The sequence below is a fragment of the Gossypium hirsutum genome, chromosome A07 (genome assembly GCF_007990345.1).
Source record: "Gossypium hirsutum isolate 1008001.06 chromosome A07, Gossypium_hirsutum_v2.1, whole genome shotgun sequence".
In the NCBI taxonomy this organism is placed as follows: Eukaryota; Viridiplantae; Streptophyta; class Magnoliopsida; order Malvales; family Malvaceae; genus Gossypium; species Gossypium hirsutum.
Window position 1 is genome coordinate 73,445,856 of NC_053430.1, and position 25,989 is coordinate 73,471,844.

A 25,989-nucleotide genomic window follows, 5' to 3' on the forward strand; every position below is an offset into this window, starting at 1 on the left:
TGGAACTATGGTATGGTTCGGTATGGATGGAGTAAATTGTCTCATTCCATTTTATTCCTCTTGTGATAATGTTATTGATGTATAGTAGAGCATTGCTTATGACTTACTGAGTTATAAACTCACCCGGTGTTTCCTTGTCACCCATTATAGGTTGCTTGGACTCATCAATTTTTGCGGGGTCGGGCCGTCAACGAAGTCATCACACCAGATAGCTAGTTTTGGTACTTTCTTCTTAGTGTGCTTAGAAGATCATTTTGGCATGTATAAGCTAGTATGTTGTGTTTGAATTATGGCATGTAAACTTTAAGCCATGCGAAAATGGCACGAATGTTCGATTGAGTTGGATCGAGGGTAGGCATGAAATGGACCTAGTTACTTTCGTAACAGATGCTGGCAGCAGCAGTGTCATGAGATTGAAAAATCACTAAAAATAGTAGGAGTGGAATTAATTGATGAATAAATTATGTAATCGAAGCTCGATGAGTCTGTTTTCATGAGGAAGTAACGAAAAGATCATATGGGCAGTATATTAAGAGATAATCAGATTTTAGTGGGACAGGGCCAGAACGGTTTCTGGATTCCCTGCTCCAACTTTGGAAATTCATTATAAATTAACCAGAGATAATTAGGGTCGTACCATATATGTGCAGATTCCTCTCTGAGTCTAGTTTCCATAGAAACAAACGGCAACAGTATTGAAGCCCCGTGCAGGGAGATATCCCAGTCGTAATGGGCAAAGGTCAGTGTAGTCGACCCCTGCAACTTGGGGAACTTTGACTAATAAACTGTACTAATTGGCCCAACCAAAAATTCTAGAAAAAAATACATAGATGGGCACATGAGTCTAGTTTCTGGGAAAAATTACGAAACTGATTTTCGAGTTACGAAACTCAAGATATGAATTTTAAAACGACTAGTACACAGATTGGGCAGTGTCTGGAAAATAAATTTTGTAAGAGGGTAAAGCCAGTCAACACCTCGTGTTCGACCCCGATGACGGTTTCGGGTTCGGGGTGTTACACACCTTAGATGGACAAGTCCTTGTAATGTCATTCTCTTTTAACAGCCGGACAAGTCACGCTCCTCTAATGTCGTTCTCTTTCGACTTTAGTCAAATACTCATCTAGCACCGTGAAGGTTCTTCGTAACCAAGCCATATCGATTCGACCTTTGTAAATTGTCTTCGAAACTGAACCCAAAATTTCTCCATATACGCCTCGCCAATCACCAGACTAAACAAACTTGGTGATTACCGACCCATGCATGGGTAACCCCAACTGTAAATGCACATCCTCCAGAGTGATAGTACACTTGCCGCATAGAAGATGGATGTATGCATATCGGGTCTCCACCTCTCCACCAACATGCTTACAAGTTTCAGGTCTAACTTACACCCCCGACCTATAAGGGCGACGTGCCAAAACCGGCTTCCTTCAAATATAGTTCAATCAATGGTAATGGAGGATCAGGCAGATTACAAATATGGCATTGTAAAATTCTATCTTCCGCCTATTTACGGAAAAATATACAAAATATTAAGTTAATATACAACAATGAAATAAAAAATTAAACAAAATTGAAATTTATTAAAAATTATTCTTACCATTTGCAATTGAATGACAGAAATGTGCTTGTCATCATGATAGATTAGAAAACCTGCCATTGCTAATTATATAGAACACAAATTAATTTTAAAAAAATATTTTCAGAAAATATTAATAAGAAATCTAATAGAAAATATAATTTAGATTTTTTAGAGAATTTGAAAGAATTTTGAGAGTGGGAGGGGATGACCATTTAAAATAGTATTTGGAAAAGTATTCGTTAGGGAAAAAATCTTCCACCTAAAGGTGTTTTATTGGTGTCATGTAAAAAGCGTTTCTAATTGTAAGTGTTTTCCTAGATTTTCTTTGAAAACACTTCCAATTGAAAATATTTTCCCTAAATCAATCTATACCCGTAAATATTCTAAAAATTGTCTTATTCTGATAATTTAAAAAATTGACATTTTTTGATAATTTAATTCCCTCTATCTTTACCGTTAACGTACCATTGACTTACACAAGAGTTAAAGAAAAATGTATAATATTAAAATTTTATTTTATTGTAAATCTGATACATATTTTTCATCCCAAAATTTTTTAAAAAAGAAAAGGGTATAAATTTTTGAATGATAAAATTAAGAGATTTAAATGTAAAAACAAAAAAAAAACAAGACAAAACAAAACAAAAAGATAGACAAAAAAGAAATGTGACTATTGGTTTCATAATTGATGGCAATTAAGCATTGAAAAGACATGAAAGCTAAGGAGATTGGTCTGAATTAACGGGTTTAAAAGTATGAAAAGACTGCTATAGTCCCCCCTCCCCACTCCCCGCACTCCCCACCCTTATTTGCCATATTTAATATATTTTCAGAACATAAAAATAAAAGTTAATAATAAATTGACATTTTGTTTATATTTCTAATATTTTATAAAAATATTTAAAATATAAATCACTAAAATTTTAAGAATTAATTATTAAATTATAAATATAATAACTATAAATCCTCATTTATATATATTTTTCTAGAATAAATGTATCATTCAAATCTGATTTACAAACCATAAAATTAATTTTTTTTGAGATTTATAATTATTCTTTCCAATGACATCATTATTAAAGTTTTAATTCAAATTTCTCTTTAAAAATATATTTATCATTGCACTTAACATTTATTTATATATAAATTTACTATATTATTAAAATAATTAATATTTTTTCACGGTATAAAAATTTGTAATTATTTTAAAATTTTTAATATTCTCTGGGACAAATCACAACATTTCACGAGTTTTTAAATTTCACTTTGCCACCAAATAATTTTCCATACTAAAAATAATAATATATCTGTAGCCTTGGTTGTCCCATTCAGTTTCACCACTTTTTTGGCCAAAAGTTTGAACAGTTTTTCTCACAGAATTTCTAGCAGCTACCTAAGCTAAGCTTGGTTGTTGTGGTTTCGAAAACACGAGGAAACAACTCTCTCGCGACTCACTCGTAGGCAGGCCCAGCACAGCACAGCAAGGGTAGAATTTAACCTGAAAATCATGATCAAAAATGGGTTTTTAGTTGTTTCCTTCAATTGCCTACTCCATGTTTAAATTCTTCTTGGACTGATCCAATCCCCACATTCTTTTCCTAAATTTGTAAAGGCACCTAAAACTAATTGCCAAAAGTAATATGCAAAAATGTTCTTTTCAACTTCAGCTAACGACTATAACAATATCAACCCTTTTCTACACTTTCCTTCTTCTTCTTACCATCCCCAAGCTCTTCCTCCTCCTCCTCCTCCTCCTCCTCCTCTTTTAAGTCATGAATCTAATGGCATTCTCCTTAATCATCATCATCATCACCATGATTTGGTGTCGGTTTCTTCATTGTTGCCTGCAAATCCTCAGTTGACCGACACTTTATTTAACATGGCACTTTTGAATAAGGACGGGGTTGGTTTTGGTGGTCCTCCAGGGTTTGGTTTTCCCGTCAACAAGGCTGTGAAGAAAGATCGACATAGCAAGATTTGCACTGCACAAGGGGTGAGAGATAGGAGGGTGAGGCTGTCCATAGAAATCGCCCGCGAGTTCTTTGATCTACAAGACATGCTAGGGTTTGACAAAGCAAGCAAAACCGTGGAGTGGCTGCTTAGGAAGTCGAACAATGCCATAAGGGAGCTGGTAAAGATGAAGCGTCACGGAAATGGTTGTCCCGGGGGTCAAAGGAGTTTTTCTCTCGTTCCTGATGATCAGTATGAAATGGTAGCAGAGAATGGAGCCCTTGGTGTCGATGGAGGAGAGTTTGAGGGCACAGCTTTCCAAAGCAACTTACTTGAGCTAGAGGGTGTTGTTTCTAAAGATAAAAAGATGAAAAATTTACACAAAGCAGCAGTCCCTCTGCTTGCAAAAGAGTCAAGAGCAAAGGCAAGGGCAAGAGCAAGGGAAAGGACTCGAGAAAAAATGTGCAGTGGGTCTGGGAGTAGTACTAGTAGACATGAGTGGAAAATATGTCCAGATTCAAGCCCTCATTTCTTAAGGTCTTTGTCCCAACTTGAACCAACCAAGAAATCAGATCATTCTTATGGCCACAACAGTTCCAGCATGGCATCTTCCTTTAAGGTTGTTGCTCATCAAGTTGAAGAACCTAGTGCAGCATCAAGAGACAATGTTATCGAGGAATCTCTAGTGATCAGAAGGATGTTGAAGCCATCTGCAATTTTGGGTTTTCAGCAAAACCTTGCAACTTCAAAGGATGCAAGCTGCAACAGCAGTGGCAATAACGGCTTTCCCAATTTGTCTCAGAAGTGGGATATTAATGGTGCAATGGCACACTCTACGCTTTGTGCTGTAACAACTAATGTCAATCTCTCAACAGGTACTATCCGAAAACATATATATATGAGGCCCTTCTTACCTTTGATTTTTTTTTAAATTAACTAAAAGGATCCCGAAGCAGAACTACAAAATCAGAGAACACCATGCATAAGATAAGTATCCTCAGAGACCATTAAATAAAAGAATCAGCACTCACCTAAACAACACTGAATTGCAAACTTCGACATGCAGAAGTAACCCCTAGTAGTAAGCAGTAATTCTGAACCTGATAAATAATTACCCCATACAAACACGCCAAGAAAAGCATCAAGACACCTCAACAACGGCAACGACACATGCCATTGCATCCATTTCTTACAATTGATTATCTCACTTCATATATAATTAATTGATTTCAATCTTAATTTTCAGGAGTTCAACTGTATGGCAAACCCTGAGAGGCCTGCTTTCCTTTCATTGAATAACTAATTACTTGAGCAGTGCATGAGCATGAAGAGGTGTAAGCTATAGTTCTAATTTTTTGTTGATTTAAGGTTTGATAGAGCAAATAAAAACTCTTTGCATGCTTACTTTCCTTTTGAATCTCTCAAACTGATTTGCCGGTCTCTTGCTTAGAACTATGTTCTTTGCTCTAGTAGCTTGGCTAGTTTTGTCTTAGCTAAAAAGAATTGAATTGCGGATCTCATGGGGTAAGAAACTCAAAATTAATGAAAAAGTTTATCTAGTTTTCCATCTCTATATAATGTTGTTTATGTCCAATATTTATTTGTTCTTAATTCCAACAATTCTCCTGCATGGTCCATCCCCTCCGATCCCCCCTTTTCTTTTTGTTGTTTGATGATTATCTGATAATGAGCAGACAGCATGTAAAGAAAGTTGGCCTTAATTTTGAGTCAACTACTCAAGAATGGCGTTAAAATAAAAGTACAGAATTCAGTGGATGATTTTTATGGGATAAAGTATCGTTAGTTTTGGCAGCTGGAACTGCTACCGACACCTTATCTTGCTTCTTAGACCAAATGATGAGAAAGATTTAATTATAATATATAATAAGCCAAATGATTAGAAAGATTTAATTATAATATAGGACCTGTCAGTCACTGAGAGTGGAGTCACTAAGAATCCCTAGAATTGAGCCAACTTGTTATTGGAGGATCACAATTTCTGTTTTGGAGCAATTACCTTACCTGTGAGTAACTTCAATCAACCCTAAGAACACACACAAGTATATATATGCTACACCATTAGCAGATACTTTAAGTTGGCCAGATTGTATTTGTTGGTAAGAAACCCTAAAAGTCTTTTAATGTTGCATAAACCCCAGTATTAGAGGACCGACAAGATTGGATCATAGAGCTCCTTAATGCAATCTCAAAATTAAAGATGCTTAATTTTGTGATTACTATATATGCATGGTTGGCGTTGCATTCCTCCACTTCTTGTATTGGGATATATGAAATGTTTATTTAGATTGTTGCTTTGGTGATGCGTGTGAAACATAACATTTTCCCAAACCCTCTATATTGTGTATGCTTATCAGAATGGCTACTTTCAAGCATAGCGAAACATAAAACTATGGATTATCATGTCTACACTTGCCATAGAGTTCAAGAGGGATATGTTGAGTAGTTTTTCTGCCAAACCACAGCCTTGAATAAACCAGAACCTGTTACTAGATATATATGCAGAGTCTTTCTGGAAGAGAAGCTTTTTTTTTTTTTCTATATTTTAATGTGGTTATCCTTACCTAGGTGAAGTTTCCATTTGAATTTGAGGATTGATCCTGCACTGATTCTATCAATAGATGCCTTTTCATACATCATATTTGATTTGATGCCTTACCCTTTTCTCTATCCTTTGTATTTTACTCTATGGAGTGTGTATATCTACTATCTTTAATGCTTTCCATCATCTCTTCATCTTCTTAATTTTTTTTTCTTTTTGAAAACTATATTTTCATTCTTGTCTTATGATACAATAATTATATAATGAAAGTAGAGGATCTTCAGCTGTTAATGCCTTGATAATTAGTATCTTTCCTGAAGAGATAAATGTAAGTTAAATATGGAGCAATCAATTGCCCCATACCAAAGAGAAACTTTAAAGCTAAATATGTATATTATATATGCATGCCATCTTCAATTCGTTAAAATAGTGGTGCTTGATTTTGTTTATAATTTGTTTTTGCGCCTAGTAATTTGTATTGCTTGTTATTCTTAGTCAGAGAATTATTGAAATGTTTTGAAATGGAAGAAAAAATCCAAATGATACTAATCATCGTTTAGAGTGAGGTTGACAGTTTTGGAAGCTTTTTTATAGGTTACTCTTGTGTTTACCTGTGGTTAACAGTGTTCTTTTTTAGATGTTTCATTTCTATTTTGAGATTTCTGCTGCTACTATTTTTTTGGATAAGGAGAAAAAATAGAGATTATTTGAGGATCCAACTTAGTTTCCGTATCAACTGAAGGGTTAATATTGTGAATTCGGAACTTTTTTTTTTACTATAATTCTCTAAAATTTTTGGACACTTAGTCAATTCTTTAATTGTTAACTGCTCTCTTTGACTCAGTCAATTCGTACAATCATATCATAATATGCACCTAAATCTAAATAAGTTCAATAGTACTACCTTTCCAAAACGCTCTTTCCATTGTCTCCAATGAGTTTAAATTTATCCAATGGTAAGTGATATAAACCATGCCTATGGTGATTGAATAGGATACTTCATTAGCCTCAACTTCTCCAATTACCCATTATTTTTCATCGTGTATGTAATATAAGCATGCTCTTCATCATCAACACAACTGATCCACTCGCTAAGCTATCTAGCTTTAACATAGACAAATATAGATATATGATAAGGTTTGAAGTTATACATATAGCTTATTCAACTAAAAGATCACTCATCACACACCCAAGGCTTAATCACATCAAGATCCACTTTAAACAAATAGAATCACACAGGAATAAACTAGAAAGGATAAACAAACAAAAGATAACAGGAGATTGTTTAAACAAGTCCAGAGTGAGAATGTGCGTTAATTACCTTAGAGCATGCATGAGGTATGAGAATCTCCGGTGTGCTACTGCATGCATGCATGGAGAATAATATAATCTCCCTTTGATAACAGTCTTCAATTAATCAATGATATGATGAACAAATCATTGCATGCAAGAAAAACAACCCTATGCCCATAGCCTTTTATTCACACCTCAGTTGATGCACATGGCTGTTCTCATATTGACAAACAAACTAGTACTGAACAGTAAATGGAACACTAGATACTTAATGTGCCGGAATTTGCCTACCTATTATTGCATACATATAAGAAAACAATACTAGTACTTAGGTTATTTAATTTTTTTCTTTTTTGGAATATTTTATGAGCGGAAAATATATATTTTTCTGATCGTGCGAAATCGTGGAATAAGATAGTTAAAAATCTTGTGGTGAATAAACCAAACTAAGTTAAAGATCTTTATTCCTAAAAAAGCTACTTCTATTTGCTACTTCTATTTTTATTTATCAAAATCTTGATTTTTTGATCAACCAAAATCTATTTTACTAAAAGCTATCACTTCAAGTAGTTTAATATTTTAATTGATCTAAATTTGAAGATGATAAAGAAAAAAAAATAATATGTTTAGACATCACAAATTAATTTACTGGAGTAGTAATTATACAATTTAATAAATATAAGAAATTTTAATTACATATTGTGTTTAGTTGAAATAGTGTAATTATATTATATGTGGAGTTATGCCTCGTATTAGGGTCGAAATAGGTTTTGACGTCTTGACGAAGGAAGAGGCGTCATCCCGATGACGCGATACCTGGCATCCCGATGAGCTGATGATGACGTCACGACATGGCGATGTGTCATGTAATTTTTTCGACTTTATTCTCTTAGTTAAAATCTATTTTAGTTTCCCACATAAACTCTGATTAGTGTAGGTTATTTTAATATTATTTGACCTACGAATTTAGCCTATAGATAAGCCTTTTTTTCACCTTAGAAAAAATAACCCATTACACATTTAGGTATTAGCTTTTACAATCTTTCAAAGAATTTTGTGTTTACATTTTGAGGGTTCTTATTTCGGGTTTTGGGGTTTAGTTTTATCTCTATTTTTTGTTCTCTTCGTTTTTTCCGTTTTAGTGAAATTGTCTTTACTCGTGACTTTTTATCCTCTTTGGAGGGGGTTTTCCAAGTAAATTATTTATGTTTGATCTTTTAAATTTCTTTGTTATGTTACTTGTCTGGTGCTTAACTGAGTTATCCCAACAAATTGGTATCAAAGCTAGCTCGATTTTCGCATTCAAGTTGTTCAAAGATGGCAACAACAAGGTTTGATATTGATAAGTTCAATGGCATAAAAAATTTCAATTTGTGGTAAATTTGGATGACGACAATTCTAATTTAAGGCAATCTTGAGAAGGTCATTATAAAGAAGAAGCCTACAGACATGGATAAATTATAATGGGATAGGTTAGAAAAAAAAGCTCTATCCATGATTCAATTAAGTCTAACAAATGATATGTTACAGGAGGTTTTGACGGAGAAAACGACATTCACCTTATAAAAAAGGTTAGGAACCCTCTACGCGACAAAGTCTCTAGCTAACCAATTGGTGTTAAAACAACATCTATACACATTTTATATGGACAAAAGTGAGCACTTAGAGGTCACATTAATCAATTTATTACTCTTTTAAATGATTTAAAAAATGTTGAGGTTCAGATTGAAGATGAAGATCAAACTATGCTATTATTGTGCTCTTTACCCTCTTCATACAAGTCTTTCAGGGCGACCCTGATTTATAGCAGAGATAATCTCTCATTCGAGTATGTGAAGGGTCATCTTTTTAGCAAAGAAAAACTTGACAATGAGTTTGGTTCAAAAAAAAATCAGATAGTCAAGCCTCAGTTTTGGTAGCATCAAGGAAGTGAGACAAAAGATGTCCCTAATGTAAAAAGTTAGGTCAAGTCAAGGTAGATTGATATAAACAACTAAATAAATGGGCTGCTAAGTGCAACGAGGAAGATTTAATTGGTGCTAATTTGGCCAATGACAAGGGTGATGATTTCTTGTTGGTGTTAATAAGTGAAAGCTCTAAACTTACGTTCGAGTGAATCTTAGATTCGAGGTGTTTTTTTCCATATGTATCTTAACAAGGACTTGTTCTCCACATACAGTTTAGTTGAAGGTAGAGTTGTGCGCATAGGGAATGTCTCACCTAGTAAAGTAACCAGTGTTGGTATTATTCAGATTAGGATGCACTACATGACAATTAAGACACTATCAGATGTCAAACATGTGACTGACTTAAAGAAAAATCTCATCTCTTTAGGAATATTGGACTCGAAGTGTTGTAGAATTGACATCGAGTCAATCAACATTAAGGTATCCCGTGGAGCTCTTGTTTTGATGAAAGGTAAAAAAAATTGACAGTCTTTATGTTCTAGAAGGATCAACGGTGACTAGTGAAATAGGATGTCCCTTGTCTATTAAGGAATCAAAATTGACTCGTTTGAAGCGAATGCAACTTGGTCATAGGACAGAAAAAGTTATAATCGTTCCATATAAGAGAGGTTCTCTTTTGGATGTAGGTTTTGAAAAGATAGGGTATTGTGTTTGTGGAAATCAGACTTGGGTCAGTTTTGATTTGACAATGCACAAGACGAAGACTAATAGTCTTTCTAGCTTTTAAGCACAGCTTCGACTTAGTTATATCCTACATAGTTCGAGATAGATCTGTATCAGGCTTTGGCAAAGAAGACATTGTGGAAATACAAGTCAAGCTGGAGATTTGTGGAGTTATGCCTCGTATTTGGGTTGAAACAGGTTTTATGTCCCGACGAAGGAAGAGGTATCATCCAGACGAAGGAAAAGGCGTCGTCCCGATGATACGATACCTAGCATCCGGACGAGCCGATGATGACATCACAACGCAAGGACGTGTCATGTAATTTTTTTAACTTTCTTCTCCTAGTTAAATTTTATTTTAATTTCCCACTTAAACTCTGATTAGTGTAGGTTATTTTAATATTATTTGACCTACAAATTTAGCCTATAAATAGGTCATTTTTCACCTTAGAAAAAATAACCCATTACACATTTAGGTATTAGCTTTTACAAGTTTTCAAAGAATTTTGTATTTAATTTTTGAGGGTTTTTATTTCGGGTTTTGGCCTGTAGTCTTTGTTTTTGCTGTTTTAGTGAATTATATTTACCCATGGTTTTTTATCCTATTCTAAGGGCGTTTTCCACATAAAATATTTTTGTTCGATCTTTTCAATTTATTTGTTATATTACTTGTTCGTTGCTTAACCGGGTTATCCCCAACATTATAATTTCTAATCTCATGTTTACTAGTATATATTGTAATTACATAACATTTTAAATTCTAAAAAGGAGTCAATTGAGTCTTAGCTCAATTAGCACGAGCATTGTTGCCAATGCAGGAGGACATGGGTTTGAGTGCATTGAAGCACATCATCCTCTTATTTATGGGTCAGGGGGCTATGGGTAGTTCTAGGCATTGTGTCAAAAAGAGCAGATATGATCAAAACTTATAGTGAGATTGTTAAAAAATAATCTAAAAAGGATATTAATTATGGGCCAATCATTATCATTATTTGTAATTTCTATTAAATTTTGTTAACTTAACATGTCTATTTTTTTTTTGTCAAACAAATGTTAAGTCATATGAGGGCAATCTAATCAAGATGCCAAGTTGACAATATTTTACAGAAAATACTAACAATGCTAATGATTAGATTGAGATTTTTAAATAAAAAAGGTAAGAGGAATTAATTTTAACTTTTTAAATGCAGGGATTATATTTTAAATTTTGTCAAGTACATGGACTAACTACATATTTTAGCCTAAAAATCTATTCATAATAATTGAGAAAAATTCTCTAAACAAGTAACAAAACTTAATTAGTTCAAGAAAGTATTCAATAGTACAATCACTAAAAAAGTTAAGAAAATAAGCATCCTATAAAATTTTATTTAATTACTCTAGCTGTGACAACCCAAAATTGACCCTAGTCGGGAAGTGGTTTCGGGACCACAAAATCGAGTCATAAAAATAATTGATTTCCATATTCTATGCTTATTATGTGTGTACATGAGTATGTGGAAGTTTCATTCTCCAATTTTGCCAATTGCATGAGAAATTATTAAATAGGGATTGATATGAGACATGGTGAAAATATGATAGGCTAATTTAAAATGGTCTATTAATGCATGTTGTGAAAATGATGGGTTTGCATGTCAAATTACCCAAAATTTGAGCTAGTGGTTGGCCATGCTATGGGTGGAAACATGTTGGGAACATGTTGGCCTAGTGAGGTATGTAGGAAAAAAATAAAATAAGGGGCATGGGCATAAAATAATGAAAAGGAGTATGATGAATACAAAAAAAAATGTGTGTAGTTGTTTCCCCCCATTGCCGTGAGCTAAAAAAAAGAAAGGAGAAAATTTTTGTTCATCCTTTCTCATCTTCATTTAGCCGAAACTAGAAAGAAAAAACAAAGAAAAAAAATGCTCATCCTTTGGTTCATCCTTGGCCAAAAATTTTAAGGAGGAAGGAAGAAGAAAGGTTGAAGAGGTTCGGCCATGCATGTAGCTAGGCTAAGGTATGTTTGATGATGTTCCATGAGATGCATGCATGTTTTAGTTGTTAGCTTGAGTTCTACCTAGCCCATGGTCTAAATCTTGCTATGTGATGGAAATGACACTCGGCCATGGATGCATCATTCTTGGTTGATGTTTGATGTTGTGGTGATGAGGCATGAGGATGAGTTAAGATTCGGCCTAGGTGGAGTTTGTGTTAATGCCATTGCATGCTAAATATGAAGCTTGTTAATGATGCATGTGATGGTGGCTTGATGATTCTTGAACCTCCTTTTTAGCATTTTTGAGTGAGCACATATGTGCATTGGTTGCTAAATGGAGAAGAATCGGCTAGCAAGTTGTGTGCTAAGGCCGAATATAACTTTTGCATGTTAATGAGCAATGCATGTGTTAAATTGATGGAAAGGGAGAGGATGCTTTACTAGTGTGTATATGTGTGTATTAGCCAAGTTTTGAACTTGAAACAAAAGGGTGTTTAGTCAATACAAGTGACCATACTTGTAGAATGTATTAAGTGTTGAAATCGGCCCCAAAATAGACATGCATATTCGGCCAAGGGGGAAAAAATTAGCTAAAATGTTGAGTTTGATTCATGATTCCGTACATATGTGACTTTAATGTCTAATGTATAAATATGGGCTAAGTGCCTTGTGTTCCTCTTTTCGATGCTCAAATGATTAAATCAATTTATTTGTTTAATTAAGCTCAAGAGCAAAAGGGAACTAAATCCGATAAAGGGAAGGAAAAAGTGGTCGAATAGCTATCGGAATCGTTCGACAACACCCGAGGTAAGTTCTTGAGTAAGAGAGCTTAAATTATGATGTGATTAGATCATGTTTTAAGCAAATTAAAATCATGCTCTTTGTGTGGCTATTGAGCCGAATTTGCAAGAATGATAAATGTCTTGTGTTTGAGTTTTGCTAACGAAAATGAAATACGAATGGGCCATGATTTATTGTTAAATGTGCATGGTTATTTGAATGATGTCCGGGCTAAGTCCCGAAGGCTTGTGCTAAGTGACAATATCCGGACTAAGATCCGAAGGCATTTGTGCGAGATACTAATTCCGGGCTAAGTCCGAAGGCATTTGTGCGAGATACTAATTCCGGGCTAAGCCCGAAGGCATTTGTGCGAGATACTAATTCCGGGCTAAGCCCGAAGGCATTTGTGCGAGTTACTAAATCCGGGTTAAGTCCCGAAGGCATTTGTGCGAATTACTATAACCGGGCTATGTCCCGAAGGCATTTGAACGAGGAGCTATATCCGGCTAAATTCCGAAGGTACGTGATTTGGGAATGAATGAACTTGCTGTAAAATTCCAGTTAATACTCTCGAAACATCCCAACATTGAGGTATGTTTCGTATGTGCTTGAATTTAGTTGAGCCCTTACAAATAAGTATTCGCTCTGTTGATAAACGAGCTATCGGCCTTTGGCTGAGTTGATCTTTTGTGTATGTACATAAGGGTTGATAATGTGAAGCAAGTACGATATCGTAAATTTGTGCATATGAAATTATCCGTTTAGCTATATGAATGCTATACTTTTGTTGTGCTGGAATTCCTTACTCAAAACTTACTAAGCATAAATTGCTTACTCCGTTTCATTGCTCCTCTGTTTTATAGATTTGGTTCTCCAGCTATCGGACTCGGGATCTTGAAGTCAAAGTCGCCCACACTATCAAAGCCCCCCTTTTGGTACAATTTTGGTTGAACTTCGAAATGGCATGTATAGGACTACCCGTTTGTTGTGGGTCGTGGACCCTTTGGACTTGTATAAATTTTGGATAGCCATGCGAAAATGGCTTATATGTGTTTGAGTATAATGTTATAATCATTTGGTGTGGATATGCTTGACAAGGATTGGCCACGGGGATGGTTAATCACTTTCATAAATTGTGCTATTTATGCAAAAAGGGCTAGTTGAATCATGGAAACCATGAAATAGGTAAAGTCTACCTTAAAGGCAGATGCTGACAGCAGCAGTGATGTAGATTTGGAAAATCACTAAAAATAGTAGGAATGGAATTAAATAGTGAATAAATTATGTAAACAAACCTTGATGAATCTACTTTCATAGGAAAGTAACGAAACAATCATACGGACAGTATGTTAAGAGATATTCAGGTTCTCGTGAGACAGGGCCAGAAAAGTTTCTGGATTCCCTGTTCCGATTTGGAAATTCATTATAAATTAAACAGAGATAATTAGGAGTCATACCATATATGTATAGATTCCTCTCTGAGCCTAGTTTCTATAGAAACAAACGGCATCAGTATTGGAGCCCTGTACAAGGAGATATCCAAGTCGTAATGCGCAAAGGTCAGGGTAGTCGATCCCTGTAACATGGGAGACTTTGACTAATAAACTGTACTAATTGGCCCAACCAAAAATTCTAGAAAACAATATGTAGATGGGCATATGAGTCTAGTTTCAGGGAAAAATCACGAAACTGATTTTCGAGTTGTGAAACTCAAGATATGATTTTTAAAGCGACTAGTACGCAGATTGGCAGTGTCTGGGAAATATTTTTTATAAGGGGTTTAAAGTCTGTTAACACCTCGTGTTCGACTCCGGTGTCGGTCTCGGGTTCGGGGTGTTACACTAGCATTTCATATTTTGTTAATCTATTTCTCTATAATATTAGACATATACTACATGTCATCATTGGTTGGACATTGGCCAAGTATAAATAATTAATAATAAATATCATATTATTTAGTTTAAATTAGTATAAATATTTTATAGTAAATATATAATCAAGTAAAATTAAAAATAAAAAATTTATTATAAATACTATGTAATTTAGTATATATTTAATAGATCAAAATATATGAGAATTTATCTCTATCAATAAATTAACAATTTTTTTCTTTTTGCTAGGCAAAGATTTTATTATTAAGAAAAGAAAAACCAAATTACAACAAACAAAAGAAGTTATCCAAAACATAAAATAAAAGCCACCTAAACACGCCTACAACGCATACTAGAGGTGATCAACATAAGCTACACAACAGCAGCTACAACAATAACAACAACAACAACAACAAAAAATTCATGAATCCTAGTTACCAAGCTTTGTTGAAATAGCGGCCACGACTTAAGGAACTATTTTATTATTGTACTTGCCTATTTTTAAAGTTGGCAAAATTTAGAACAAATGCATTGGACTATCTATTTTGAAGATATTTGGATAAGTTAGAGCCGAAAACATGAAGACCAATTGGGTTAAGTTGAAGACTTGAAGATTAATTACTTGCAAATCTAGTAAAGTCACTTTCTATATTTGAAAACATTGTATTACACCAAGACTCTTATGAAATTATTATCCTATGTTGTTTTTTATATTTACTTTATAGAAAAATGATTACATTATGACTCCTATTTAAGCAAAACTTAAATAGTATATAAACTTAAGTTTTGCTAGGTTAAAGAGTAATTGAGAGATTGAGAGAGTAAAAACTTGTTCACATTAGGAATGTTTTATGTGTGCGTTGTTTTTGTAAGAAAACAAGAGAGTCTCTTGTATTGAAAACTAAGATTTTGAGGAGGAATCTTAGTAGGAGAGTGATCTAGTCTTTGAACAATGGTGAGGTCATTAAATCGGTGAGAGTTAATCAATATTAGTGCGTAAATCATTGGTTGTACTATAAGAAAGATAGCAGGTCATTGCTCTGAGCAAGGCACCGCAGATATAGACTGAAGTTGACTGTGTAAACAATCTCAATGTTCTTATTTACTTTTTTTTGCACTTTTGATTTTGTGGTTGAAACCGTGGCCATAGTTCCAAACACTACTTTAGCCATGGTTTCTATTTGCTAAGCAAGTAGTCCTCTCATTTCTACAATTGGTATCAAAGCCTCTCACTAAATGCAAAATGGTGATAATTTTGGTTGATATACTTGCTTGCAATGGAAGGATATTTAATCACATTCCCTCTATGCTCGATGGAGCAAGTTATGTATAGTGGAAAGTTAAAATGAAAGTGTTTATTAAGTTAACGGATGAACGAGTCTAGAAGGCTATTTTAACTTGATGTACTCATCCCTCCACTAAAGCTAAATGAGTAAAAACTCTCAACGCCAGCGCACCCTAGACTACTGAAGAAGAAAAAATTGCTAATGCCAATTTCAAAGACCTTTATTCTATTTTCTATAGAGGCTTGGGGAATTCTAAAGATAGCTCTTGAAGGGGCCAATAAAGTGACATAATCAAAGCTTTAGATGCTAACAACTAAATTTGAGAATTTAAGGATGTGGGAATTAGAGACCATTTGAGAGTTTTATGTAAAACTCTGTGACTTGGCCAATCAGGCTTTTACCTTAGGGAGTGAGTATTCAAACTCCAAACTTGTGAGAAAGGTTCTTAGGTCTTTTCTTGAAAGGTTCTGTATCAAAGTAATAGCCATCGAGGAAGCCAAGGATATTGATGCGATAAGGATTGATGAGTTAATTGGATCTTTCAAACCTTTGAGACCAACATAGAAGAGGTTAAGAAGGGCAAAACAAAATTTGAGAAAAAAATTACTTTTGTAATGGCTGAAACTATGCCTACTGAACAAAACACTATTCTCAAAGAAATGCAACAACAACTTGCTTTGCTTACTTAAGGGTTCAACAAAATGGCCAATAAGTAGTTTAGAAGGAATAAACAGTCTAAGTTATCCAAGGTTATCCAAGGCTATCCAATAGGGAATTCAATGCAATGAATGTCATGGCTTTGGGCATATCCAAGCAGAATGTGCAAATACCTAGAAAAGGAAAAAAGGGAAATATTTATGTGTGATTTGGAGTGATGAAACCAGGTTAGAATCAAAGTCAAATGATGAATAGGTGAGCAAATTTGTTGCTTTCACATTAAAAGTGAATGAGCTAGATGCTACCAGTTGTGAATCAGTCGAGTGTAATAAAGAAGAGGCACATGATGATTGTTGAAATCTTACAATCTCATGTTGAAAAAATAGAATCTTCTGTGTGGTGTTAATTCAAAGTTTTCTTATAATAACTTATTTTTCAGTGGTGTCAAAAACAATGGTTTTTGGACCACAATTCTGATGAGTGAATATATGAATATTATTGTTTAATATTTATGAGTAAATTATTACGATATAGTGAATTTTATTTGATAATTTTATTTAATTAGGTAATTAGATAAGTATAAGTGGTTGTCCCTAAAGTCAAGTGGTTTGTTTTTGAAAACCATCATCTTCCACTTACCATTTTTACCACCAAAAAAGAGAAACAAAAACTTGATAGCTTAAGGTTGGACCAACTTTTAATCCATGTATGTAACTTGTAATTTTTATGTTTTTAAGATCGTTGCAACTAAGTCTAGTTAACATGGGTATTAATTAGTAAAGCTGTTAAATATTTTGGAATGTGCCATTGTTGAATTTGTGAGATTCTTGAGTTTTATGATAGTTTCGTAAGTTTGATAGCTAAAGTAGATTATTTTGTAAAATAGTTTTTATTGATTTTGATGTTTAAAGATTAAATTGTTAAAGTAGTAAAATTTCATGGAATTATTGTGAAATTGAGAAATGTATGAGTTGTACAAGGATTATAGCAAATTAGGCTAGCTTGGTTTAGGCTTAAATGTGTCCAATTTGATAGGTTTGGGTTAAGGACTAATTTATATAAAGAGTAAAGTTTAGGGGTAAACTTGTAAAATGCTATTAAAAAGGCTTAAATACATAAATTTGAGTGTTCATGTGGTTTGAATTGATATAATTAAACTATACTTTAGATCAAGAGTCTTAATGATTGGAGGACGTACGAGGAAAATGATAAATTTTTTATTAGTCCTTGATAGTTTAATTACTTTGACAGGTAAGTTCATACTATTATATTTGGTTATAATTCATTATTAAATGTTGTTAATGATAAATAGTTACATATATATTTTTCAAACTGTCGAAATGAAACTAGTTTATGTGGAGTATATTGAATTTCTAAAACAATTTCGATGGATCGAGTAAAAGTGTCATACATGAGATTTCTGACTAAATTATTGTTATGGATCGAGCTCCAGCATGTGTTGTAGACTCGGATATACATGTGACTCGAATTTAGCCTGGATTGGTAATTCATTTTCGTTTTAAAGATTTAGCTTGGACTGGTAACTTTACATGTATACATAGCCCTGGCCAGGCTATTTTTTAATGTTGTTACTAGTTTAGCCAGGATGGGTAACTTGACACATTTAATTTGTTTTTGATTAGCTTTTACGAGCATTATCTGTTTATGGACTTATGTCTTGAATACTTTTACAAAGATCCATCAGAAGAGTAAATGTTATTTGATATAGAATTGTTTCATTGAAATAAGCAAAATATGAATTTTGAATATTTGTATATTCATTACTCATTGACCCAAAATTGTTGAACTATGTCCTGATATGAATAAATATGATAAGGATATGTAAAACAGATTTTAATGGTGAAAGTGATGCAAAGTGAAAAAATGAAAAAATGGATTCATGATGAATTTTGAGTTAAAGTTGGTATTTTATCATTTGAAAATATATATGTAGTTTGGACTAAATCTTATATGGCTGATGTTTTGAATGTTATGATAGGTGAAATTACTTCATATTAATTCATGCCATTTTTTAATGATTAGGGTAAGCTATTTGTTTATATTGTATGAGCTTACTAAGTATTTTATATACTTACTTAGGTTATTACTTTTCTGTAGATTTTGAACAGTCCAGAACGTGTTGATCAGATTAACAAGAAGCGCACACCTTTCTTCTCCCGATTCAGTAGACTTTTGATGATTCGAGCTTGGTTATTTGTGGCATGTACTTAGGAGGATTAAATATTGAATTGAAAAGCTTGTGTTCGTGGTTTTGCACAGTTGAGTTTGAATGAATATAAAAATTCAAGTAAATACAGATGGTAATTTAGCATATAGATGATTATGATGAATACATGGATAGTATTAAGTGTTTGTTTAGATGATAGCATGAAATGAAAATAGACTTAGGTATGTTAGTTAAATGTTTTCATTTGGTGTAATTGAGTTGTGATATGAAATGATTAAAGGCATTGGTAATTATGGTATGTTTTACTTGATGATATTGGTATAAAGTTTTAGGTTATATTTTTGAACTTTGCCTATTGATATTCTAGTTAAAGAAATAATTCTTTCATATGAATGTTTAGGTATGATTAACTTGTCAAGAATGGTAAAGTTTCCTTTTTGTTTAATGGTTGAATTGTTGGTGCCAATGAGGACATAATGGTTGCTTGTTCAGATGGTTAGTAAATTGATGTTTTGGTCTTGTGATGTACATATTTTGGAGTAGGTTTGAATTGGTGTTAAATGGTACTATAGGTCATTTGGTATGAATGGTATGCAAATTGCTTAAAATAGGTTATTTATACTGTACACGGGCTACCACATGGTCATGTGTCACACACGGGTATTTGACACGGTTGTATGTGTTGCATGTTCAAGGTAATTTTAGATCCACACGGCATCAATTAATTACACGGTCTAGAGACACGGCTGTGCGTCTCCTTTCACACGACTGGAGCTCTGTCACACGGTTTAGCCACAAGACAATGTCCCTACACCACAAGGTCTTTGCCTTGTCACACGGCCTGACCACACGTCTGTGTGACCCTTGTTTTCATTATTTGCCTATATTTTGTAAAAGTTTTGTTGTAATCTAGAGTCATTACCAGTTTGTTTTAAATGTTCTGTAAGTTCGATTTAGGTCCCGATATGATTGAATAACACATAAATGGTTATAATTTATTATGAATTGATCTTTTTGGTTTTGTTTGAGTGGTTTGTAACCCTTGTGTTGCATTTTTCCTGTTATTTTGTAAATGTTTCAAATTGGTTCTGATTTAGTTTTAAACTTGTTCAATGGTTTTCGTAAGCTCAACTAAAACTCGATTTTGATTATAATACATGTTTAACATGGAATTAATTTGTAATTATTGATTATTGAATAATGATAAATAAGTTGTTAGCAAATGTTTCGATTTACTATTGTAGCATCCTATAGCTCGGGTCCAGTGACTGGACTGGGTATAGAGTGTTATATTTCTACTGACAATGATTTACTGAAGAAGTCTTCATACTGGTTGGACAAGTGGATGTAAAGATGATAGGGCTTGATGAGCAATAAAAACTGGTACAAAAAAGTTGAGGAAAAATTAAGGAATGCAAGGCAAATCTTGAAAAGTTCAATTGGAGCACTGGCAAATTGAATGTGATGATAGCAGCTAGAAAAAAAGATTAAATGAAAAGAAGCCTAGGTTACATAAATAAAGGAAAAGTTGTTGCGGAAAATCCTAAAGTGTTTGTCAAAGCAGAAATAGAAACTTTCTTGAAAAGTGCTCTAAACAAGTAAAAATTCAAGAGAAGCCTAAACTCTAGATCAAATTAGCTCAATTTAGCAGAAGAAGGATCCTTTGTTATTACTGTGGTGTTCCAAGCCATATTAAGTCTTGTTGCTTCAAATGCTTAGAGATCTTTGATGAAATAAAACAATGCCACAAATTGTGTTCACTATTGCTGACAATGTTCAAAAGAAAGAAAAACTTATATAGAGAAAAAAAATATACAATGTTTGTTTACTACACACTAGTCTCTCAAAGCTTGATGATATATGGTACTTTGACAATAACTACTCACAACATATGACTGGTAACATTGTATGTTTAAGTAAATTTGTTCAAAGCTATGAGGGAAGTGTAACTTTTAACAATGGGAAAAAGGGAAAAATTCGTGGTAAAAAGATACTTATAATTGAAAGGATGCTTAATCTAAAGAATGTGTTTATGTGTGTTTTATGTTGATGACATAAGGGCTAACCTGGTCAACGTTAATAAGCTTTGTGATCAAGGAATGCTTGTGGATTTTAAAAAGGATAAGTTTATGGTAACTTTAAGGAAAAATGAAAAGGTTATGTAAGGTGCCATGACATTTGGCAACTACTATAAAGTCTTTCTACTATGTAGGTGCAACAAAGCAAAATGGTTTGAAGTAGAGTTATGGCATGATAAATTGGGTCACATTTACTATTGGGGATTGTAAGATTAGTACGTTATGAAGTAGTTCAAGGGTTTCCAAAGCTAGGAGGAATAGTCCCTAAGGTTTGTAGAGATTGTCATAAAAGGAAGTAACATAGAGAGTCTCATAAACTATTGGCACAAATTTAAACCACAGCCCCACTTTAACTTTTTCACATAGACCTTTTTTGACTAATACAAACTAAGAGTATTGGAGGTAACAGGTATGTGTTTGTATGTGTTGATGACTTCTCCCACTACACATGGGTAAGATTTTTAAAAGAGAATCAAAATAAACTCTGTAAAAGGCTCATGATTGAGAAAGAGAGAACCACTGGAGTTATTGTCAAGGTTAGAAATGATTATGGAAAAAAATTAGAAATCAAGAGTTTGTTGAGTTTTGTGATGAGGAAGGCATTGCTCATGAATTCTTTGCTATCAAGACTCCTTAAGAGAATGGAATGGTAGAAATAAAAAAAATAAAACCATTTAAGGGGTGACTCAAGTAATGTTGAACAACAAATGAATAGCTCACAAGTTTTGAGCTAAAGTTGTCCATATTATTGTTTATGTCATCAACAGGGTTCACTTGAAGCTAAAGACTTGTACAACTCCATATAAATTATGGCACGGTAAGAAACCTAATTTAAAATAGTTTCATGTATGTGACAATTTGTGCTATATTCTCAAAGACAAGGAATACCAAGAAAAATTCGACAGAAAGAGTGATGAAGGAGTCTTCCTTAGGTAATTAGAAAGAAGTAAGGCTTATAGGGTCTACAATAAACATCTCAAGAAGGTCATAGAGTCAATTAATATGGTGGTAAAAGATGAAATAACTAAAAAAGTTGTTGATGATGATGAGGAATGTGGGACACAAATAGTGTCTGAAACTGTGCCCACTATTTTTAGTACAAAAAGGTGGTTGAGCAACGTAATTTAGAAATCCATGAAGTAGTGAATGTTGATGAAGTTAGTGATTTTATTAATGCAAATGAAGTTATTCGACCTTCAGAAAGAATCAGATTGAACCATTCCATGGATAATGTTATGAGTGATCTTTAAAATGATATTTGAACTAGAGGGAAATCAATGCTTAATTATAGGGATATAATCAGATTAGCCTGCTATACATCTCAGATTTAGCCTAAGAATGTTGAAGATGCCTTAAAGGATGTTGATTAGATCCATATAACGCAAGAAGATCTTCAACAGTTTGACAGAAACCAAGTTTGAAAGTTGGTCCCCAAGTCATTCCACTACAATGTGATTAATATTAAATGGATTTTTAAGAATAAAATTGATGAGAATGGTTGCATTAAAAGGAATAAGGCAAAGTTGGTAACTCAAGGGTATACACAAGTTGAAAGAATACACTTCGATAAGACTTTTCCCCCCTATTGCTAGATTAGGGGAAACAAGGTTACTCCTAGATGTATCCATACATTTGAACATCAAACTGTATCAAATGGATGTGAAGAGTGCCTTTTGGGAATGACTACTTAAAAGAGGAAGTTTATGTTGCTCAACCAAAAGGCTTTGAAGACTTGGCACATCCGGAACATGTCTATAAGCTAAGGAAGGCTCTCTATAGGTTAAAATAAACATTTAGGGGCTGGTATGAGAGGTTAACACAATTTCTTCTAGGCCAAGGTTATCAAAAGAGATAGGTAGATAAAATCATGTTCATTAAGAAATGTAAAGGTCACTTTGTCATTACACAGATCTATGTCGATTGCATAATATTTGGATGAACTTCAATTAGTGCAAAGGATAGATTTGTGAAGATGATGTAGAGTGAGTTCGAGATGAGCCTTATTAGGAAATGTCCTATTTTCTTGGTTTCCAGATTAAACTGCTTAATGTTGGTATGTTCTTGTCCCAAGAAAAGTTGCTAAGAACCTTGCTAGCTTAAACTCTGCAAACGCTACTCAAACATCTATGTTAATCAGTGTAAAACTTAGTTTGGATGCTAAAGGAGTGCCTACAAAACCAAGCACATTTCAAAGCATGATTGGAAGTTTATTGTATTTAATAAAAAATAAGTCCAACATTAGCTTTGTTGTAAATGTGTGCGCTCGGTTCCAATCCAATCCAAAACGGATCCTTTGTCAAAGTAGTTAAGAGGGTGATCAGGTATGTTAATGGCACTCTAGACTATGGTATTTGGTTATTTAAATATAGTGTTATGTCTTTGGTAGGCTATAGTGATGAAGATTGGGTTGGAAGCGTGGATGATCAAAAAAGCACATCTGGCGATTGCTTCTACCTTGGTTCAAACTTAGTTTCCTAGTACAACAAGAAGCAAAATTTCATCTCACTTTCCACAATTGAGGCAGAGCTTGTCTAGGTAAAGCATTTGCTTGCTGATTATGGTGTGGTTTTTGAGAAATGTGTTCATATTATAGTAAACATGTAACTATTTTCTATGTATTTGAATAATGAATAAATAAATAAAGTTTTTTTGAATAAATAAATAAATAAATTAAATTTCACATTCACTGTTATATCTTTTGTGTTTCTGTCTTTCATGTTTTACATACATAGCAAAATTGTGACAAGAAAATATTATCTCATTGATTGTTTAAGATCAAACTAATTATAAGTGGCACTGTAAGAACATTTAAATTGCAAGAAAGACAACTTACTTCAATAGATAATCTGAACGAGTCTATAATCTCGTAAAAGAATCAAAGTGAGTATTTGATTCAAATACTTAAAAGGGTTATTATTTCGTCTACAATTCCAATTTGAGAGATAGCTAGTCTTGGCCATCAAAGCAATTAACTCAATGAGTAGAGACATAGATGTACTCATTGGAAAAATGACACATTGGGCTGAACCCAAGTTGAATTAATTCTAAATTTGTTTGTCAATTAATTCATTTGTGACGTTCATGGTGTGATTTACATAAATCTTGAGTTAGTCACTGACCATGCATATGTAATTCATGTGCTTTGATATAAGTGGAGGCTTATGCTATAAATATGATCGAGTTCATAGCTGGCATGTTAGGTACATGATTTGTGTATGGCATGGTTTCACTAGCAACAATGGAATTCATAGCTCGATTAAAGAGTTAACAATATCCTCTCATTAGCATTGTGTGGATTGATAAATATAGAACGTGGCCACGGGTTGTATATTCTCGAGCGAGAAATTTATCTTAGTCATTTGATGACAGTGATCATATTAATCATTAAAAAGACATAATGGTGACAGTGGCACAAAATAGGATTGTATTGAGTGAATAAATTTAACTCAAAGGAATCAAGAATATCATATGAGGGTAACACACACATGACGAGGTCATTGGACAAAGTAGTTGGATGAAATGCTTTCATAAAGAGTATAAAGTAAGGAGTTTTCAATCATGGTACTTCTTGTGGGCTGAGTCCATGATTAAGTAAATTATGAATTGTCAAAACGATGCTTCTAGACATAATTGCAATTACTAGAGCCTAATTGTATATGTCCAATTGGTCCATTTTCTAGCTCAACAAAAGCTCGATCAATCTGCATTTGAATCATAAGAAAATTCTATGACTTTGAAAATAAATCAATTAAGTCGATTTATTTGATGTGGAATTAAATTAGGAGGTCGCGAGAATTGTTCAACTAGAGAATTTAATTAAAGAATTTTCTTGAAAAATTAATTTTGGAAAATCTCGGTGATTTTTGAAAAAATTAATTTTGATCAAGCAAAATTAAATTAATCAAATTAATTAAAATAAATATGATATTTTTTTGAAATTAATTTCCAAGTCAGGCAATTGTCCCAATAGGTAATTGAACTTGAAAATTGCACATGAGATCGAAAATTAGAACTAAGAACCCAACTGGTATGTAAAACCAGGTCGATGGTCTAACTGGTGGTTGGATCAGATCGCTCAGGTCGTCAGTGGCCCGGTCCAAACCAACAATAGTTGAATCGAATCAAAGCGTCGTGAGGGTGTTGCACCAGCAACAACACCATTGGACACGGTAGTGTCGGTGGCTGTGGCAGCAGTATCCCGGTAGCTGATGGATGGTCGGCGATAATAGTTCTTTGGCGATAGAGTAGTGCATGAATCACATTCCTACTGAGACTATCAAAAAATTTGATTTCAAATTAACCATTTTAAAAAATAATATTAATTTAACAATTTTAATATTAAATTTAATTTAATATTTATCTTGATAAGTATTATATTAATTTAATATTAAAGTGATTAAGTTTAATTATAATTGAATTCTCTAAACTCTCCCTATATAAAGAGAGCATTACGTCATTATTTTCCACAGACTTGAATTCAAGAGAAAGTTGTAGAGAGAAAATTCTCTGAAGAAATTATTTCAAAAGATTTCTTGAGATATTTTTCTTATTTATCACTTGACCCAAAAGTTTAGAGAAACTGTGAAATTTCCCTACTGATAATTTTGTGAAAAATTTTCTGATTCGAAGTGAGCCCACACACGACAGACGTGAGCTTGAAGATAGTGGAGAAGACTACTCGGTTGAAGCGTTCATCCTAGACGTATCAAAAAGGTATAATTTTGATTAATCCTAGACGTATCAAAAAGGTACAATTTTGATTAAGTGTTTATTACTTTAGATATCACAACCAAGTTTTTGTTTTTAAGAAAAAAATTTCAAACCCTGGTTTTTCCCTTAAACTTATTTTTCCTTGTATTTTCCAAACTCATTTTTCCAATAGTGGCAATATTTTTTGCCACTATTTCCTATGATAACATGAGTGCAATCAACATATCAAGAAATCCAGTTCAACACCCAAGGACCAAGCACATTGACATTCGTCACCATGTTAGAAGAGAACTTGTTGAATAATGAAAGGTTGAGTTAGATATGTGAGAACAGAGAATCGATTGGTTGACTTATTCTCCAAGCCATTGGATGCTTCAAGGCTTGAAGGGCTAAGAAATTTAGTTAGTGTTTGTTGCATCTAAA

At 33.5% G+C, this 25,989-nt stretch overlaps 1 protein-coding gene across 1 annotated transcript; it reads left to right on the forward strand.

Moving 5' to 3' along the window:
* The first annotated feature begins 2,737 nt into the window (after nt 1-2,737).
* LOC107956456 (transcription factor CYCLOIDEA) lies at nt 2,738-7,916 on the forward strand. The gene is made up of 2 exons (XM_016892121.2): nt 2,738-4,410; nt 4,782-7,916. The coding sequence occupies exons 1-2, from the start codon at nt 3,234-3,236 to the stop codon at nt 4,805-4,807; spliced, it is 1,203 nt and encodes a 400-aa protein (XP_016747610.1). The 5' UTR covers nt 2,738-3,233; the 3' UTR covers nt 4,808-7,916.
* The last annotated feature ends 18,073 nt before the right edge of the window (nt 7,917-25,989 follow it).